Source organism: Xyrauchen texanus, chromosome 35 (assembly GCF_025860055.1).
Source record: "Xyrauchen texanus isolate HMW12.3.18 chromosome 35, RBS_HiC_50CHRs, whole genome shotgun sequence".
Lineage (NCBI taxonomy): Eukaryota > Metazoa > Chordata > Actinopteri > Cypriniformes > Catostomidae > Xyrauchen > Xyrauchen texanus.
Window position 1 is genome coordinate 13,490,869 of NC_068310.1, and position 21,467 is coordinate 13,512,335.

At 41.5% G+C, this 21,467-nt stretch overlaps 1 protein-coding gene and 1 pseudogene across 7 annotated transcripts in view; one reads left to right on the forward strand and one right to left on the reverse strand.

The window, feature by feature from the left end:
- Positions 1-14,633: 14,633 nt before the first annotated feature.
- LOC127628541 (monocarboxylate transporter 2-like) lies at positions 14,634-16,022 on the reverse strand (annotated as a pseudogene).
- A 1,447-nt stretch (positions 16,023-17,469) lies between these two features.
- LOC127628725 (protein kinase C-binding protein 1-like) overlaps positions 17,470-21,467 on the forward strand; it is a 33,949-nt gene continuing 29,951 nt past the window's right edge. For 5 of the 7 annotated variants that reach the window (XM_052105560.1, XM_052105557.1, XM_052105556.1 and 2 more), the window contains exon 1: positions 17,470-17,596. In XM_052105560.1, the coding sequence (XP_051961520.1) occupies positions 17,583-17,596 (14 nt within the window). In that variant the 5' untranslated portion in view covers positions 17,470-17,582. Of the gene's footprint in view, positions 17,597-19,679; positions 20,310-21,467 lie in introns of those variants that run through there. The other 2 variants (XM_052105558.1, XM_052105559.1) reach the window with 1 other exon arrangement.

The window sequence follows — 21,467 nt, forward strand, 5'->3', positions numbered from 1 at the left end:
GTCAAGTGTTTCAAAACTTTTGACCGGTAGTATATTTGCATAAAGAGCTTTCAAAAAGTAAATTTTGCAGATTTTTCTATATTTTTTTTAAGGTCCCATGGCTGCCACGGCCGAAGAGCCAGCGTCCCACGGCTTCCACGGCCGAAGAGCCAGCGTCCCACGGCTTCCACGGATGAAGAGCCAGCGTCCCACGGCTTCCACGGCTGAAGAGCCAGCGTCCCACGGCTTCCACGGCTGAAGTGCCAGCGTCCCACGGCTGCCATGGCCGAAGAGCCAGCGTCCCACGGCTTCCACGGCCGAAGAGCCAGCGTCCCACGGCTTCCACGGCCGAAGAGCCAGCGTCCCACATCTTTCACGGCCGAAGAGCCAGCGTCCCACGACTGCCACGGCCGACGAGTCAACGCCCAAGCCTGCCACGGCCGACGAGCTGAAAGCTTCGTCCATCCCAGGGCCAGCATTATTCATCTCCTCTGTCCCAGAGCCAGCCTTGCCAGCCTCGTCCGTCCCAGAGCTGCCAACTTTGGCCTCCCGGAGGAGGAGAAGAAAGGCTTTCGTTTCCAAGTCTCTGAACATGTATACAACCACAGAGGTCGTTTCCAAGTCTCTGCCCATGTACACGACTACGGAGGTCGTCTATGAGTATCTACCCATGTATATGACCACGGCGTTCGTTTCTAAGTCTCTGCCCATGTACATGACCACGGAGGTCGTTTCCAAGTCTCTGCCCATGTACACGACCACGGAGGTCGTTTCCAAGTCTCTGCCCATGTTCAAGACCACTGAGGTCTTTCCCCAGTCATCTAGGACACTTAGTTTCAAGCCTCCCACAGCTATGTACTTTTATTCACCAAAGTGGCATTCAACTGATCACAATGTGTAGTCAGGACATTATTAACATAAAAAAATTACTTCAAAGTGTTCTCATCAAAAAATCCTCCATGTGCAGCAATGACAGTTTGCAGATCCTTGGCATTCTATCTGTCAGTTTGTCCAGATACCCAATTGACATTTAACCCCACGATTCCAGTAGCACTTGCCATAGATGTGTCTGTCTTGCTGATCCCACAAAAGCTTGATGGGGTTAAGATCCATAACACTCTTTTCCAATTATCTGTTGTACAATGTCTGTGTGTCTTTGCCACTCACACCTTCTTTTCGTTTTTCTTTTTGTTTTTCTGTGGCTTTTTCTATGCAATTCTTCCCATAAGGCCTGCACCCCTGAGTCTTCTCTTTACTGTTGTACATGAAACTGTTATTGAGTGGGTAGAATTCAATGAAGCTGTCAGCTGAGGACATGTGAGGCATCTATTTCTCAAACTAGAGACTCTGATGTACTTATCCTCTTGTTTAGTTGTATATCTGGCCTTCCACATCTCTTCCTGTCCTTGTTAGACACAGTTGTCCTTTGTCTTTGAAGACTGTAGCGTACACCTTTGTATGAAATCTTCAGTATTTTGGCAATTTAAGCATTTGACTGACGAGTTTCTCAAAGCTGTTTCTTTTTTGCCATTTTTGACCTAATATTGACCTTAAGACATGCCAGTCTATTGCATACTGTGGCAAACTCAAAAATAAATACAAGGACAATTTTAAGCTTCATTTAACAAACCAAATAGCTTTCAACTGTGTTTGATAAAATGGCAAGAGATTTTCTAGTGCCAAATGAGCAATTTAGCATGAATACTCGAAGATAAAGTGTTGGAGTGATGCTTCTGGTAATGGGGCCTGTCTAGATTTGATAAAAAATTACTTTTTTCAAATAGTTATGGTGCTGTTTTTTACATCAGTAATGTCCTGACTACACTTTGTGATCAGTTGAATGCCACTTTGGTCAATTTATGTACCAATATCCTTTCGAAACAGCAAAAATTTTGGCCACCATTGACTGGTTATTTGCTTCATTCCACTTTTGAATCAGGCTTATTTTGTTATATTAAATATTAAAATATTAAAGTTGTCAGACCACAATTAAAAACATTTTACACGAGTAATGTAGGTGCTAAAAATATTTTTCTCTAAATGTGAGAAATTGAATAACAATAATTTTGTTTTGAGTAAGTGTACAGTACAAGCTGATTGTTGAAATTGTTTATTTTAAATCAATGAATGAACTCGTTGGATTGAGTGCTGTGCCTGTGTGTGAAACCATAGTTCAATATGTTTTTTGTTTGTTTTTGTTTTTTTAATTAGGACATGTCACAATATATCTTTGTACCAAATAAATTTGAATCTTCCATAATGTACTGTGCATTCACCATCTGTTTGTCCATTTTCATTTAATTATCAGATTCCAATTAATTCATACAGATTACAGAACAGCATGTCTTATTACAGAGCTGTGATGGATCAGTACAGAATGTGAGCCACCAGAGGTCTATAGGCTGTGCTGGGTTTATAATATATTATAGTAAAGTATAAAGACAACAAAAATGCTAATTTTGTTTTATTTATTTAACCTTTATTTATCCAGGTAAACTGTTTGAGAACCACTTCTCATTTACAAACATGACCTGCTAGCTATTGGCTAGAGGAGATGGTAGAGTGATGTAGCCAATTCAGGGATGGAGATTATTAGGAGGCCATGGTAGATAGGGGGCCAATGGGGGGGAATTTGGCTAGTACACCGGGGTTACACCCCTACTCTTTACGAGAAGTGCCCTGGGATTTTTAATGACCACAGAGAGTCAGGACCTCAGTTTAACGTCTCATCCAACAGTGCTTTTTTTACAATATAGTGTCCCCATCACTATACTGGGGCATTAGGACCCACACAGACCACAGGGTGAGCACCCCCTGCTGGCCTCCCTAATACCACTTCCAGCAGCAACCTTGGTTTTCCCCAGGAGGTCTCCCATCCAGGTACTGGCCAGGCTCAACCCTGCTTAGCTATAGTGGGCAACCAGGCAAGAGCTGCAGGGTGATATGGCTGCTGCGATAAAAGCTGGTTTATAAAAACTTATGCCACAGGTCTTTTGAATGCTTGTTTCTGATTGGTTGATGGACGTTCTAAGGTGTGCAATTGTTTTCCAGTAAACACACGGCTATGAAGTAGCTCCAGGTCTTGATCGCATGTCGGATCCATATTACTTTGCCAAATTATTTCAGTGATTTCAAAGAGACCTACAGGCTACCACAACAAAAGAACCAATTAAAACAAAGACATTGTCTAAGTACATCGGATAGACTAATTATATGGTTTAAAGTCCTATGTAATAACACCTGAATAGTAGAAGTGTTATTTTCTCTTATTATTTCTTTAGGGAAGAAATGTATGTTATTTCTACCCCTCTCCTCTGCCCGAGGAGTGAATATTTTATCTCTCTGTTTTGGTTCAAATGGCCTGATAATGTGTGCTCTGGCTCTCTTGTGCCCAGAGAAGAACTGTTGTTCGTCAGTGTTTTGTGTGTGCGTTTGACCTTCTACCTAGGTTTTGAACCAGGGATGCACACCAGGCCGACTCGAAGACGCCCCGCGACCATCTGCGAGGTCACTTCAGACGTAAATCTCGGGCGCGGACGACAAGTGCGCTGATTAATGTTGATAGGCCATTTAACTATCTATATGTTGTGACTTTATGTTCTTTTAGCCAATCAGGAGTAAAATAATGGAATGTACGTCCTTGCAAATGGTATAATTGATGTAAGATTTTGTGTAAGGTACGAGTTGGCTTTCGATCTCCTCGTGAGACTTTGCTGCTGGCTCTACCAATTTCACTGCAAACTATTCTTCAGTAAATTTTGATTCTTTAATTGAATTTCTCAACTCCTGGTTTGCTTTCTCCATATCTGGTCCGGGTCATTACTGTTATACCCCTAACAGTTTGGTGGAGGATTCGGCGGGCAATCACTCCGTGGTGACATCTCTGGCAAATCAGCAAACAAGGTAGGAAGCTTTTATTAATTGTTAGGGCTGTCTGACTGGAAGAGATTTTGAAGGGGAGCAGGAGAGCTTCACTCCGACGAGGCGAGTGAAGAGTAATTTAATTATACTATTGAGAGTATAAGAAGTCGCTGAGAGAGCTGTTAAGGGTTAAAACAGCAAACAGCGCCAAGTGAAGCGTGCTCTGTGGGGGCCCAGGTGGGCATTGGTGTAGCACCACCCCGGCAGAGTGCGTCCCTGGACAGGAGGTCCAGTGGCACCGTAAACCTGCTCAATCTCTTCCACCTCAGATAGGGGTACCCGAGCTTAGTGAATCAGGCAGTTAGGGATTCAGATATTAGGTATAAAATAAAATAAAATACATTAGGGATTGTTTTGCCAGGGATGCATCAGGAGCGGTCCCAAGTAAATAAATAAATTGTGACCCGAATTGGTATGGATCAGTATATGTGACCAGGATGTTTGTGAAGTATACTTTGTGGTGAAATTGGTAGAAATCCAGTATTGTTGCTGCTATAGTTAATTTTTCCGCGTAAAATATTTGCTGCTAAAATCTTTTCGGTAGTGATTTTCAACTGTGACCAAGAAAAATGTCTGATAAAGCGAATTTTCTGAGTAGTTCTGACCAAAACGAGCAGGGCACACGCTGTAAACAGCTCTGCTCTGACGAGCTCAAATCAAAGAAATGTGCACAACTCATTAAGAAAATGGTCAGTCAGGGGTTTGATTCTGATTGGAAAGTCATGCAGCAGATTGACTGGCTGCAGAACAAAAAAGACGCTGATAAGGCCAAATATCTATCCGTGTTTGCCTATTCATGGATTTGTAAACTGGGTGGTATACCGTTAAACCATGAAAAGGCAATTCCAAATATGATGGACGGATGGTCTAGTTTGATTGCCCAGCGTGATAGAGTGGCAAAAATTATTGGGCAGGAAGTTGGCTGTGATCTGCGTAGTTTGAGTAAGGGTTTCGAGGCTGTTTGTGAAAAAGCAGAAAATGCTGTGAAAGATGAGACAGTTCTCCGCCCTCCCTTGGCCCCCACCTCCTCTTCTCAGACTGCACAGGCAGCGGCTGCTTTCAGCGCTGGTGATCAGACTGATAATCAGAACGATGGGCCATATGCTGAGGCGCGCAGATTGTTGAATGTGGATGTTTCGCGCCCCCCCACCTTATAACATTTCAGAAATTCCTGCCGTGCACACAAAGCAGATTAAGCAGAAACCGGGGGTCGGAAATCTTAACTTGTCCCCCAGAGAAATGTCTAAACCCATTGAGACGGCATTTGCCGCCCCAATCCGACATCAGGATTGGGGAGGATTGAATGCTGAGATGGGGGCTGGCTGTGAGGATGGTCAATGGGTCAGGCTCACGGCTGCTGAGAAAAACAGTTTGCTTGCAGGGTTGGAACCTTTTAAGTTGTATAACCCAAACAAAATTCTATGGGACAGGCTAGAGGCCGTTGCTAGGCAACAGAATCTGGGGATGGCAGATATACAGTCTTTGGTTGAGGGTTTGGTTCCCACCAGCAAATTAAGGGCGGTTCAGATTGCTCCTTTCCACCCCGAGTCCCCACAGATTGGCCTGAGTTTTGTGAAGCTTACTCAGATTACAAGATACTGGCGTGAAAGATATTTTGGGTCGGGGGTCTTTTCCCTGGACCAGTGTAACACAGATTAAACAGAGGGCTGGCAAAACCCCTTAGAATACATTGAGCTTTAGCATAGCATATGAAGCGTACTGTGCTGCAAACAACAATATAGAAGATCTTGATTCTGCCATAGTGATAGAATCCGCTACAGGCGGATTGAATAAACAATACCGAGACATGTTGTTGAACAGTGCCATTGACATTAGATATTGGGAGGATTTGCTTCATTGGTGCTCTGTAAGCTGGAGCCGTTTGCAAACACGTGATGATGATGTTAATGTGGGTAAAGTATCTGCTGTGTCAGTTGAAGTGGAAATGAGTCCCCTAATAACATAATCTGTTATAATTGTGATGAGAGCGGTCATACCTCTAGAGATTGTACCAAGCCTGTCAGCTAGATGCAGAAATTGTAACAGAGAGGGCCACATTGCTAGACATTGTTGAAGTGGTAAACAAAAAAATCACAGAAATGAGAAAAAGGAAGGTCCTAAAAATGATGTTTCTGTCAACAGTGATGCTCCGAAGCTTAACTCTCTGACTACAGCTGAACTCAAAAAGCTGAGGCAGCTGATAGGTGACGAATAGGGGTCAGTGGCCTCCGGTTCATGTAATTATGCAGACACCCGCCCATTCATACATGCGTTGTTAGGAGGCCGGCAATGCCTTATTTTGATTGACACGGGCACGACTGTATCAATTACAGATCTTGATCTTGAGATCACTTCTGAAACTTTGTATATAGAAGGTCTAAATGGCACAAATGTATATCATAAATCTGTTCCTGTCCCTCTAACCATTTCTAACTCTGATAAAAGTATATTGGACTGAATTTTGGGTAGGGGAAAATACTGTAGGGACTCTAATCGGTGTTGACATTCTGAAAGAACTCGAAGCTGATGTTTTGCTTTCTCAAGATAAGCTAGTGCTTGGCTGCAGTGAAACAATTAAGCTTATCTCAGAGTGGCCCCCACCATGAGCAGAGATGTGCAGTGGCTGAACCTGCTAGGTTAACTGAAACTCGCTCTGAGTGGAAGTTTATAATTTCCAAATTTCCTGATGTATGGGCAAAAGATAAATATGATTGTGGTTTAGCACAGATTCAGCCACTGAGCATCCCAGGTCCTTTGCATGAAGCCAAAAGACAATATCCTTTGAAAAATGAAGCTCGACAGGGGCTGACACTGTTGTAGATGAATTATGCAAGCGGGGATTGTGATTCCTTGTGCCTCTCCCACTAACTCTCCCATGTGGCCTGTCAAAAAGCCAGATGGGAGCTGGCGTTGACCATTGATTACACCTCTCTGAATTCAGTGTCTGAGAAAATGCACCCTCTGGTGGCCAACCCATCAACTATCCTACATGAGATAGGATCTGAACATTGTCTTTTACTGCTTTAGACATTTCTAACGGTTTTGGACTTGTCCCTAGCCAAGGAGGACCAAGGCAGATTTTCTTTCACCAGCAGGGGTCGCCAATGGACATGGAGTCATTTACCACAAGGTTTCTGCAACTCACCCACACTGTTTCATCAGGTACTAGCATCCTTCATCGATCCGGTAAGAAAACAACTTGAATATGACGGATCTGTTGTCCTACAATATGTGGATGACATTTTAATTGCTAGTCCAACCAAGTTCAAACATTTGACTGCTGTACAGACTGTTTTGAATGCCCTCCAAAACGGGGATTCAAAGTGAACTTGAAGAAAGCACAGCTAGCACTGCCTGAAGTGACTTATTTGGGGCAAATTGTGGGTGTGCACGGCAGACGCATCACTCCTGAACGAGTTAAAGCTATCATTGAACTTCCAAAACCAAACACGGTCACTGGTCTAAGGCAAGTAATGGGTCTTTTGAATTATTGCCGCCAGTATGTTTCTGAATACACTGAACTTTCTAAACCACTCACAGAGGCGCTGAAATGAGGAAAACCTGGATCGGAGCTGATCGACTGGACTGAGGAGATGGAGGAGGCGTTTGTGAGTATCAAAGAAACTCTTGCTTCCTCCCCAGCATTACGTCATGCCGATGCCAGCAGGGCGTTCCATCTATGGACATGGGTGGGAACTCAATCCTATTCAGCGGCCCTGGGTCAAAGGGTTCCAGGAAGAAACTCCTAAGGGATGGTAGGATATTATTGTGCTCTTATTCCTGTTTCAATGGCAGGACAGCATCCGTGCCTGTTGATATGCGACTGTGCAGAGTGGGCTGTAAAGGTTACAGAGGACATTGTGACTCATCAGAAGGTGATACTGCACACTAGACACCAGATTCTGAAACTGTTAACAAACACTCGTTTAGGCTCTATCTCTAATCAAAGACGAGCTAAATGGGAGGCCACTCTCTTGAGTAAAAATGTGGATATAAATATTGACATTGAAACTGCTATCAACCCTGCCTCCTTGCTTCCAGAAGAAGGAACTGCACACAACTGTGCCCGACTGATCGAGACGGACAGCCAGAGCCCTCTTCAATCTGAACCACTTTCTGATGCCATGAAGTTGTTACGTGGATGGTTCCAGCTTTCATGAACAGGAAAACGCTTCACTGGCTGGGCTGTTGTAAATGAACATGGTGAAACTGTTGACTGTGGTTCTCTTTCAGGAGGAGGGGCTCAAGTGGCCGAGCTGGTCGCATTGACTCGAGCATTGCAGTATGGCCAGGGGAAACGAGTCAATGTTTACTCTGACAGCCGTTATGCATATGGTGCTGTTCATGACTTCGGCCCTGTGTGGAGACGCAGAGGACTTCTAACCACTGCCGGTCTGCCGATCTCTCATCAACAGCAGGTAAAAGAACTTATGAATGCCTGTGATCTTCCTGCAACAGGAGCAGTTATCAAAGTCACTGGACATGCAACGGACAATTCTCCTGAGGCCACAGGAAACCGAGCTGCTGACACAGCTGCCAGAGAGGCTGCAACACGGACTGAGACTTGCGTGAGTGTTATGGCTCTTGCTCCTCAGGAGAGTGAGACCCCCAGAGACCTTTTTAAACTCTATGATGAGGATGACCCTGAAGAGATAGAACAATGGACAAAATTAGGAGCTCAGAAAAATGCAGAAGGACTGTGGAAATTTAATGAGCGTTTTGTTTTTCCTGTTTCTGCTAGAACTGAACTAATGTCTTTGTATCATGGTTTGGCACATGCAGGTCCTGAAAAACTACATGCAATGATTTCCAAAACCTGGTGGTGGCCCCGACTGAGGGCTTCTTGCAATGATTTTTGTAAGAGATGTCTAGTATGCCTTAAGGTTAATTCTACTTCTAAGCTGAAAATTCCCTTAGGACATGTCCCTCGACCTCAAGGGCCGTGGACACACCTCCAAATTGATTTCATAGGTCCACTGCCCCCTAGTGGAGGTTTTACATACATTCTAATGATTGTTGATCTGTTTTCCAGATGGGTTGAGGCATTTCCACTGAGAAACTGCACCGCAGATGCAACCGCCAAGATTATGTTGAATGAAGTTTTCCCAAGATGGGGTTTGCCCTTACAAATTGATTCAGATCAGGGTACACATTTTACTGGGAAGGTGATGAAAAATGTCATGAAGTTGATGGGGGTGAGGCAACACTTTCACATTCCATTTAGGCCCCAATCTAGCAGATCTATTGAACGCACTAATTGTACGCTTAAGACTTCATTGAGAAAGAGATTGTTGGAGTGGGGGAAAGGGTGGCATGCAGCTGTCCCAGCGATTTTGTTAAGCATGAGAGCCAGCCCTAACAAGACTACACAGCTCAGCCCTTTTGAGGTAATGACAGGTCAGCTACATGCGGCTGCCCTGGGATGCCCCTTGCAACATGAGGGACCATCCGGGCCTTTGAAAGGCAGCTTTACAAAATTATCTGAAAGCTTTGGATGACAGTCTGCGAGACACACGGTTTAGTGTTAGCACACGACAAGCAGATCGAGATAATGTTGAGCAAAAAGACATGCCTGCTTTGCCTGAAATAGGTGACAATGTAATGTTACAGCGGAGATAGTTTCCCCTTAGGTCCGAAATTTGATGGGCCTTATCAGGTGGTATTGACCACTAACACCTCTGTTCTACTGGACAGGGGGTTTTGGGTACCGTATGGAGACATTGGTCACAGGTGAAACCACTTGAAAAGTGTAACAACTTACTACCTCGGGATCATTAAATGTCTGTCGTGTATGTTAAAATTCTAGAATTCTAGAACAAATGTTTTATCATTACAGATGGCTGAATCCGACGACATACTGAAGCTGCTAATTCTTCAAGAAGAAGTGCGTAGTGAGAGACGACTGAAAGTGAAACGAGCTTTCATCCGATTGGTACTTCCGCTCTCGTTGGTATTTTTAATTCTGATCGCTTTATCATTTTTGATGTGGATTCAAATTTCAATTTGGACAGGGAGATTCCATGCGTTTTCAACTCATTGGGATTGCGAGGAGATCGATAACCGTCCATCATGGGTACAATACCCATGTCTAAATTCAACTGAGGGTCTAAATTTAATTCCGACCATGTACCAAAAGGTAAATGATCGTTGTTATCGTCTGGACGGAAATGAGACAGTGACCCAGTGGAGGCGTTTACCTGTTTGAAGGAGATTTCAGTTCAATGAGCTGGATCCCTGACCACATAGCTCGTGAAAACATGAGTGCATGCTCTATACGAATGGATATGGTTAATCGATATTTGTTAAAATCTAGAAAAGGTGAGAGTAGAGCAGAACGAAGGAGGCGTCAGGTAGCAGATGTGAATGACTCCCACATGATTTTAGGTGGAAAAGCAGTGAAACTTCCGTTCTACCCAAGTGCTCCTGATCCTCGCCACATCATGTCATACTATCTTCCCAAAGCTAAGAATGAACTTGGTTACAACAAAGTCGTTAAAGATATAGCCCAAAGTTATATATACAGCAATATTGTGATTAGAGAAGAACCGGGGTCTGATGAGTATCAAACAGCAATAAATGATAAGGATTTGATGAGATGGGGAGTGTTAGTCCCAACTAAATGCCACATGATCCGATGGGACACTAATAGGGCTTACGGTGCAGTCTGTGATAGGTTAGGACGGATAGATAAAACTGACAAGGACAAGTTCGATCTGAATGGCAGTAAAAATGGTTTGCCTGCTATTAATGCTTTGTCCCTCTCTTGGCCCAGGTACACTAGATTCGATGACCCTTGGAAGGAGACTGCACATGTTGAGCGTTGTTTAGGTAAAGAAATTCAACAGTGGTTTGTTAAGATGTTTCCTCCTGGAGATGTTGATAAATGCAGAGAAATTTCTGAGAAGCTCACCGGTGTGAAGATGACCTGGGAGGTGTGTAATGCTTCTTTTGTTAAGTCAGGTTACACTTGGGCTAGTTTTTCTGATGTGTTACACCAGTATGAGTTTGCTAGGAACCTTGCTAACAAAACTGTTTTCAACATGGATCACTTGCATGATTACCTTGAAGATAAATGTTATAGTCCTACATCGATGGCTTATAATGTGACAGCCTGGATGCATTTGCAAGTGTTTAAACTGAATATTGAAACGATGTACAGTCGAGCAAAGACTAGTCTGGTACCTTTAAAGTATGAGGAGCTGTTGTGGGACATTTATAAATCATTTCAGGTGAGGATGTGGCCTCAGTTGTCCGATGTAGCTATTGGAGATGTGTGGTTTGACAGGGCAAAACAATTTAGACAATTTCTGAGTCCAATTCCTTCAGTACAGGAAATCAGAGATCTAGAGTCTAAGACTCCATCAAAGGACTGTGCTAAACACAGGTTGACACACCCCATGGGTCCTGCATGGCGTCCAGTTGATAAGAGTAAGAAAGCTAACGAAGCAGAGCTGTCTCTTTGTGTTGCAGAGTTGAAGCAGGAGACTGAATACTTTCCTCGGTTGAAGGGGCAAATAGCTCGGCAGAAATGTATCACTGCATTTCTGGAACAGATAAAAACTAATGATCCATTTGCAGGTTGATAAGAGTGTTGATGAGTATTTGAATTCTGTATGGCTTAAATCTAAGGGCACTCCATGGTATACTGATTCGGAACCTCCGTCTGCTATAGCAGTAGCATTGGTTTTGGCTTTTTCGGTAGGAGCAATATTTACTGACATGACGGAAACAGTGGAGGAATATGTGGAGGAAGCTTGGGAGGAGTTTGTGGCTGCTCAGAGGATTTGGTCATGGGAGCTGTTAAATATGTGTTATATGCTTTTGGAGCTCTTTTGGGAATGGGTGTCCTCTGTCTGTGTGTGTGGATGTGTGTTCGTTTCTGTTTTTCTTATGTATGCAGGTCTGCTTGCAGTAACTTGAACCCTTCCGAGGAGGAGAACCGACTGAGAAAACTGACGACACGCTTGGAAGAGAAACTTAAGAAGGATAACATCCATACCCTGTTGTGAGTGGAAGGTGGGAGAGCCTTCGCGTGGGGACTGGGAATTTTTAGTATCCAGCATGTCCGCAATGAGGCGAAGAGACAAGTGTGACCCGTCAGGGAAGAATGCGTTACCACTCCACCTTCCGTAGTGACCTCACTTGGTAGACCAGACGTGGCGGTATTGGACCCCACATTGGTCTAAAACAGGGGACTGAAGGGTGAGGGTCAAAAATCCCTTGTCTCTTCAGATATATCAATACATATATATATATCCTTTTATATCAATATCTATCTACAGGTGAAACTCGAAAAATTAGAATATTGTGCAAAAGTTCATTAATTTCAGTAATTCAACTTAAAAGGTGAAACTAATATATTATATAGACTCATTACAAGCAAAGTAAGATATTTCAAGCCTTTATTTGATATAATTTTGATGATTATGGCTTACAGCTTATGAAAACCCCAAATTCAGAATCTCAGAAAATTAGAATATTACATGAAATCAATAAAAAAAGGATTGTAAATACAGAAATGTCGGCCCTCTGAAAAGTATAATCATGCATATGTACTCAGTACTTGGTTTGGGCCCCTTTTGCATTAATTACTGCCTCAATGCGGCGTGGCATGGATGCTATCAGCCTGTGGCACTGCTGAGGTGTTATGGAAGACCAAGATGCTTCAATAGCGGCCTTCAGCTCTTCTACATTGTTTGGTCTCATGTCTCTCATCTTTCTCTTGGCAATGCCCCATAGATTCTCTATGGGGTTCAGGTCAGGCGAGTTTGCTGGCCAATCAAGCACAATAATACCATGGTCATTGAACCAGGTTTTGGTACTTTTGGCAGTGTGGGCAGGTGCCAAGTCCTGCTGGAAAATGAAGTCAGCATCTCCATAAAGCTTGTCTGCTGAAGGAAGACGGCTGCGTTGACTCTGGACTTAATAAAGCACAGTGGACCAACACCAGCCGATGACATGGCTCCCCAAACCAACACAGACTGTGGAAACTTCACACTGGACTTCAAGCATCTTGGATTGTGTGCCTCTCCATTCTTCCTCCAGACTCTGGGACCTTGGTTTCCAAACGAGATGCAAAATTTGCTCTCATCAGAAAATAGGACTTTGGACCACTGAGCAACAGACCAGTTCTTTTTTTCTTTAGCCCAGGTAAGACGTTTGACATTTGAAGCCCATGTCCAGGACCCGTCTGTGTGTGGTGGCTCTTGATGCAGTAACTCCAGCCTCAGTCCACTCCTTGTGAAGCTCCCCCACACATTTGAATGGCCTTTTCCTGACAGTCCTCTCCAGGCTACGGTCATCCCTGCTGCTTGTGCACCTTTTTCTTCCACACTTTTCCCTTCCACTTAACTTTCTATTAATGTGCTTTGATACAGCACTTTGAGAACATCCAACTTCTTTTGCAATTACCTTTTGTGGCTTTCCCTCCTTGTGGAGGGTGTCAATGATGGTTTTCTGCACAACTGTCAGGTCAGCAGTCTTCCCCATGATTGTGAATTCAACTGAACCAGACTGAGAGACCATTTAAAGGCTCAGGAACCCTTTGCAGGTGTTTAGCTGATTAGAGTGTGACGCTTTGAGCCTACAATACTGAACCTTTTCACAATATTCTAATTTTCTGAGATTCTGAATTTGGGGTTTTCATAAGCTGTAAGCCATAATCATCAAAATTATATCAAATAAAGGCTTGAAATATCTTACTTTGCTTGTAATGAGTCTATATAAAATATTAGTTTCACCTTTTAAGTTGAATTACTGAAATTAATGAACTTTTGCACGATATTCTAATTTTTCAAGTTTCACCTGTATATTCTGTTGCTTAACTTCTTTAATAAAATGATGAATTAACTATATGCATGATCACATAATCAATTCTATTTTCTTATGCATAATTGAAATATACTTTGAATCATATGTGTGTTGAATGTTAATTAGTCTCTTTTAGGAACATTCCAGAGTCTCTCTGTCCTGCACATTGGCTGAAGGTCTTTTGGGGGATAAGCTTATTTGTGACGCTGTCCAGCCTCTCAGGGGAGGGGATCAGGGGGAATGCGTTAAACATGTGTTCCAGATGTATTCTGTGTTTGATTGTTACCTTTCCTTGACTAATTATATGGTTTAAAGTCCTATGTAATAACACCTGAATAGTAGAAGTGTGATTTTCTCTTATTATTTCTTTAGGGAAGAAATGTATGTTATTTCAACCCTCTCCTCTGCCTGAGGAGTGAATATTTTATCTCTCTGTTTTGGTTCAAATAGCCTGATAATGTGTGCTCTGGCTCTCTTGTGCCCAGAGAAGAACTGTTGTTCGTCAGTGTTTTGTGTGTGCGTTTGACCTTCTACCTCGGTTTTGAACCAGGGATGCACACCAGGCCGACTCGAAGACGCCTCGCGACCATCTGCGAGGTCACTTCAGACGTAAATCTCGGGCGCGGACGACAAGTGCGCTGATTAATGTTGATAGGCCATTTAACTATCTATATGTTGTGACTTTATGTTCTTTTAGCCAATCAGGAGTAAAATAATGGAATGTACGTCCTTGCAAATGGTATAATTGATGTAAGATTTTGTGTAAGGTACGAGTTGGCTTTCGATCTCCTCGTGAGACTTTGCCGCTGGCTCTACCAATTTCACTGCAAACTATTCTTCAGTAAATTTTGATTCTTTAATTGAATTTCTCGACTCCTGGTTTTCTTTCTCCATATCTGGTCCGGGTCATAACTGTTATACCCCTAACACTGGTAATGGGGACACATGGGGTGGCAAACGCCATTATATACCACGGCAAAGCTGAAGAATTACTGGACCTTGGGCCTGATCCACCTGCTGATGGCGATTAGACCCATTCCTGGGTGGGCAAACATGTCCACCAGAGAAAATATGGAGAGCAGGAATGACCACATTCCCCAGATAGACTAGGAAGCATCTGTGCTTGAAGAGAGGGAGATCTCAAGGAATTGGTTGAACTTTGCAGCACAGCCTGACTCTTTGGCTGTTTCTTGTCCATTGACCAGTCCAGCTTCCTGAGAGGGAATGTCAGCCTCTTCTGCATCGCTCTGATTGATGTTTTGGCTCACTGGCGGTTTTGTTTGTATCTTGATGGGTCTCATAATGGATACAGCCACACAGCAGTTGAGCAGCACACCTCCGAGGATGAGGAAGGTCCCTCTCCATCCGAACTTGTCCATAAGAAACTGAAGAGTTGAAAGAGTTGGAATACAGCTATTTTAGTCATATGGACCACTTTTACGATACTTTTTTAATATAGCTTTTGCAGCTCCAGTCCCCATTCATTGTAATTGCATAGAAAAGATCGATCAGTTCAGTCTTCATAATTTCTCCTTTTGTCCTCCCTGGCAGAAAAATAGTCTAGTTTTGTGCAAACAAATCACAGTAAAAAATGTCAGTAATTTTAACAGTAAAATACTGTAAAAATGCTACAGAAATAAAATCTTAATTGATTAACAAATATTAACTGTAAAATAAACAGTAACATTTGGGAATAGTTATGGTTCATCATATTTTTAATATCAGTTACATACACTGGGGTGTTCTGTGTAATGTTTAATGTAATTTAGTTCATGTTTACTGCATTATTTAAATCTCATATGTGTTACCATTATTGTGTTTAGTGTGAGTGATAATGAGCACTGTATTTTATTTTACATATTATTGTGTATTGTAATTACCTGGCACCTTATTTTAATTCTATTTGTATCTATTTGTGTTATTTGTTACTGTTTTATTATTATTATTATTATTTTGTCTTGTCATAATCTGTTTTGTGTATTAATGCTTTGGCAATATTTATGTAAACACAATCATGCTAAAAAAGTACTTTAAATTGAAGATTGAATTGAATTGAGAGAGAGAGATTATGAAGACTGAACTGGTCGATCTTTTCTATGTAATTACAATGATTGGGGACTGGAACTGAAAAAGCTATATTAAAAAAGTAGGCAGATACCCCCTTATTATACATATTGAAAAATGATCCCTCAAATTTTGGACACACCTAAATTCAAGTTCCCCTAACACACTGCAACATGAAGCCCTTAAAACCCAAGAGCTGAAGCCTAAAACCACCCTCAGAAACCAATTACTTCCTTAACGTACTTCATTCACATTACTTTTATTCTTTTATGTTCATAATATCCTGTTAAATGCATATTTTATTTTATATTGTATAGTGTATATTGTTATTATAGTTTTTATTTTATTTGATTCATTACCTGGCACCTTATTTTAATTCTATCTTTATTGCTATTTGTTACTATTTTATTATTATTATTTGTTTTGTCACTATCTGTTTTGTGTATTAATGCTTTGGCAATATTGTATGTAAACACAATCATGCCAATAAAGTACTTTTAAATTGACAATTGAAATTGAGAGAGAGAGAGAGAGAGAGAGAGAGAGAGAGAGAGAGAGTACTGAGTACTTTGAGTACAGTACTGATAATGTTATTACACAGTTCTCTGCTATTCCACATCTCTCCATTAGAGGTCAGTGTCGTGTAACTTCCAATAACTAACTGAGCTGTTTGCGGCCTACCTAGTCGTGGTTAAAAATGGCCTGAACATTTTAAATGAATTACTTATTAAATTTTAATACAGCTATTTTAAAATGTGAATATCTTTAAATCGCTTCATACAGTAAAGTTCAAAGAAGCATAGGCTACTGATATTGTGCCTGGCCTTTTGTTTAACGCCACATATTCAAGGTAAGGTCCCTGAATGACCATCGTTTTGAAATAAGCTTGCTTAGCCTGTATGTTTGATGTTTGTTTGGTGTGATTTCTACATAACAATTGTGAATGTTGTAATGACTTACCAAATCATATTTAATTTTTGTTTTTTTGCACTATATATAAACTATATTTTACTGTTTGTCAACACACCAGTACACAACGGTTTGTTTGTTTGTTTGTTTTTAAGGAACATCCAACATATAACAAGCACTTAATAGATACAAGTGTTCAAGGAAACAAATGTAAGTCTATTTTCTTTGAATTGGCATTGGTTCCTGAAATAATTATGGCACGCTACATTTTCAGTACTATATTTCATATATTACCATTAAATATAATCATTGCTAATGTGAACAGTATACACATTTTATGTATTTCACATGAATCTGTTGCAGCAATCTGCACAGGAAGTTCTTGTGGCTGTACTATTTTCGTTCAGTGCTGTTGTTTACTAAAGGAGTGTCTCCTATTTTTCAACAGGCTCTGGTGGGGGAGGGACTAAACAAAGGCCTACAGCCTCACACGCAGTCCAGAGAAACAAAAGAACTTAAATGCATTCCATAAAATGAAATGATTTGTGACAGATCCAAAGCAAACAGACATGGAGCTGCCATTTAACTGTTGGTTTAGGCAGACCACAGAGGTTTAGGGTGTATTTTGAGGGAGTGAGGCCTAGTACTCTCTCTCCTCAGTGCTCTTTCCCCTGCACTCACTGCTGATCCTGTTAGTGCTGAACAAAGATAAATACTCAGGAAGCGCTTCGGCCAATCAGACGAAGCCTTACATCCTGCTTGTGGGAGGGCAGCCAGTCATGGCCCTGCTCTGATCAGACAGGCCTGAGCCGTGAGAGTGGAGTCGAGAGCCCTCCCTTGTCTAAAGGCTGAGGCTGTCCTCCATGTTTTATAAGTATTGACATTACACTGTTTCAGCCATGCATCCACAGAGGTAAGTCTGATGTTTTATTACTTGTGTCCTTTTCTGTAATTTCACTGTTTTGAACCACTGCTAACACTGTGAATTGCAGATTTGATTCTCCAGTGAATGGGAAGGCCTTGCACAGGCCTAGTCTCAGAAAAACAGGGCTGAGGAGGAAGGAGGAGGCAGAGGGGGCCAAAGATGAGGCTTTCTCTACCTCTCTCTCCCGGGCTTTGGCCTGTGTTCTGCTTGCTTGGTCACATGGTTCCATAGGGGAGGGGCAGTTGGGTCGTGTACTTTTGTAAACTGATTGCCTGTCCCATTGTTTTTTTGTGACACAAGCCACACCACAAAAAATTTAGGCAACTTTTAGGGCCCTATTAGAAAGCTGAGGGCCCCAACTGTGACCATTTTATCAGGGGCATGATGGGTAAAACAGGACAGGACGTGATCTACTAGTAAAGGGTTGAGAGCTCAATTCATTACATACATATTCATGATTTTCAGTGGGGTGTGTGTTGGTTTTATATGTCCAGGAAATAGGACATTTTAGACCTTGTATTAATGAAGGACACATTCTTGTTGAATTAACATTCTTCATTTAGACAATAATAGCAGCAAAATATGCTTGTTTTTGGACTTTTTTTGAACACATATTCAAAAAAGAAACAGCCGATTTAGACATTTGCATGCTTTTTGCCTATCATTTGTCTCTTATCACAGCCAGGTTGCTGTGTCAAGTAGGATTGCAAAAATAAGAGCTGTTGTTCTGTCATAAACAGCTATGGATTTTTCCAAGCATGGGTTTTCAGGCACAAAGCTTTCGTCAGCTGCATTCAATTCATGCAAAATGACCTTATTTTCCATAGGACAGTATTTAAAATATGTGCTTTAGCACTTTTATGCTTATTTTGTCCAGCCAAAAGACTGGATGATATTTGAGTCTAGAATTATGGCTCAATTTCATTTTCTTTACGAGTTGACAGATTTGCACTTACTTAATTGCTAAAGCACTGAATTTGGTCAGTTTTTATGTTGCCATGGCTGTACATTTCAGAAAATTAGAATTCAAAATCTTTGAAAATTAGAACAAAAATGTATACTTCTCAAAGAGTAGGCTGTAACATTATATAACAGCACTTTTAAAATGATTTATTTGATGATATTAACATATTATTCTTTTCGGTTGCTATTCTTTTCAGGCAGAGATTTATGGTGATGCTAATAATAAAATAGCACCAATACACACAGCTGTTATCACAAGTCAAAACAAGGGAGCACATTTCACATGAGACCGAAATCCTCCTCCTGCATTCCCAATGGAATGGGACATTCTAATGACATTTATGGCTGTGCTTAAAAAAAAAACTCATCCAATTCGTATCATATTTCTTCTGTTTATCAAACAACAAGCGGCTCGCAGATGAATTTGTCGCAATTATTCTCAATTAATTTAATTGCCCAGTTCAATTACCCAGTTCTCATTATATTGTTATCCTCGCTTCTCGCAATAGGAAAACGTGTTTTGTTTGTGTTGTAGTGCAGCTTAATTTTGTGTGTTCCCAGGGAGATAATACCACGTTATTGAGGATTCTTGTCCAGGAAAATGCAAAGGATTGTGTTGATTGGATTTGTGCCATTCAGAGGAAATGACCCGCAGTGCTTTGGCATGGCTGTTTTGTCTGCGTATTATCTGCAAAGGGCATCCGAGAAAAGTCACATCAACATCTGTGACAGGAAACAACTGTTCTCCTTCAAAGTCACTTCTTAGATAATAGCTGCCCTTGAAATTATTAGCAAAGCACCCACATAACTTATTTCAATGGCCCAGTAGGGCTTTTTGGGAGGAATGTTTGCTTTGCCTGAATGGCACAACATTTGTTTGCATGTTGATACTCAAGTGCATTAGCACTGCACTTGTTTTTCTGAGCTGTGGCTCTTGAGACTGACCTATATTTAATGGCTTTCTCTCCTCTTCCTTGTTTGCTGTAAGCTCTGGTGCCATAGATGTGCCAGAGCCTGCGTCTCTGGCCTAGAGGGAGGGGGGAAGGGAGTTTGAGCCGAGCGGTGGGGGAAGGGAGGCACTCTCATTTCCTGCAAGGAGAGAGAAAAAAAGACCTCGGCTCACTCCCTGACCAGTAATCTCCCAATTCAAAGCTGTCTTTCTCTTTATTTCATCTCCTTGTGAGAACCTGTGATTGTTTAATCTAGTTTTATTTATTATGTTAGCAGTGTTTTGTCTGCTCGGATCATTCTGGAAGGTCCAGTTTTGTAATCAGCGTTGGAGCCCAGTTTGATGGCAGCGTGGTGGTTTTCTTTCTCTCTAATGGATCATCTTCAGGACTTTCTGGTTCTTTGATGTCATTGTAGAGATCTTCTGCCATTATTTATCAACAATCTGGATTTTCAGCCACGCAGTTGACTTGACATTATTTGACCTTTCTGAAGTGCGTCAGAAAAGAGAGGCCTGGTGGATGAGAGTGTTTGATGTGGCATGGCCCAAATGTGAAATGAAATCCATGCAGCTCCTATCAGCCTCACATTAAAGTAAAAAATGGAGATTCCTTGGGGCCATTGACTACACGCTCAGACATGCATTTCCCTCTTTAGACTGCTCGTGTCTCATTCAAGTTTGGTGATACGGACATTATTCTTTCTCTAAACTAATGTCATTAATTTCATTTCGGCAATAACACTTTTACTGATTTTTCTAAACAAGCTGGAATTTTTGCGTGTGAGAAAGGTGAGTCTTACTCGTCACAATGGCTGAAGATGTTCCATTATGGATTTATTTGATTAATGATTATGAATTTTCCTACTTATTGTCCTGAGAAAGGTGACTTGGTGTGTTGAGGAAGTCTTGAATTATCTAAACAGCAAAACATGGCTTTGGTATGTGGTATTTTTAGGCCTATGTTCCTATGATGTCATGTGGTGGCCTAGTCAATGAAAATCATGTTTTGGTCATCGTTGAAACATGATCCTAATGAAAAGACTAGGGCCCTGTGGCTTGATCTCTCCTCACAATCCTGATCGTTCTCTCCACTGGCCCTAATCCTGACCTCATGTAATGGAGAAAAGAGTTTCTAATCTTTTCTAGTCTTTTCTTCGGTTTTGCACATAGAACAGGATCAAGGCCTCATTATTATAGAATTTTGTTTGTGCTGTTGGCAGTGAACTGCCTACTCTCATTTACTTTGTTCTTTTTGGAAACCATTATTTCCATCCTTCCCTTGTGGTTGAGAAGGTTTTTGTTGATTGATTGACTATTGTGAGTTTCTTCTCTATGAGGGTGAATGAGGCCTCATTGTGGCCGAAATAGATGTGGTTGGATGCTAAGGGAATTATTTGCCACTTTTTTTTTATTTGTTTTCCAAATTTTATGATGCATAGCATGCTACCAAGAAAATTATTTTTTTTCTATTTAAGCCTGACAGTCAGTTGACATGTTATACAATGTCTGAACAAACTATAAAATCAGCCCTATTGTTGGCAAATGAAGTTCCTCTCCGTTTTCAAATCGCTGGGACCAGATTGTCTAAACCCGCTGTCGTATTGGTCACTCCAGGTTGACACACAAGTTTTTAATATTAGGAGAAGATTCACCAACGTGTACCTTCTGCCAGAATCCATTATCCCTGAAACATGTTTTATTAGACTGTACTGGTCTTAACCCCGTGAGAAACCTTTTTTATTCAGTCAGCACTCTGGAAGAAATTTTTAACAAAGTCAAACCGAACATTATTTTAGAGTTTTTAGGAAAATTGTATTTTAAAAGAATTCCTTACACATTTCTCTCCATAGAAATAGCCATAGAAGCTGGCATGGCGTTAAAAACAACCAAACAAACTATAAAGAATGTCACTGTAAAAAATGCCGCTGAAGGTTTCAGAAGCCTAAC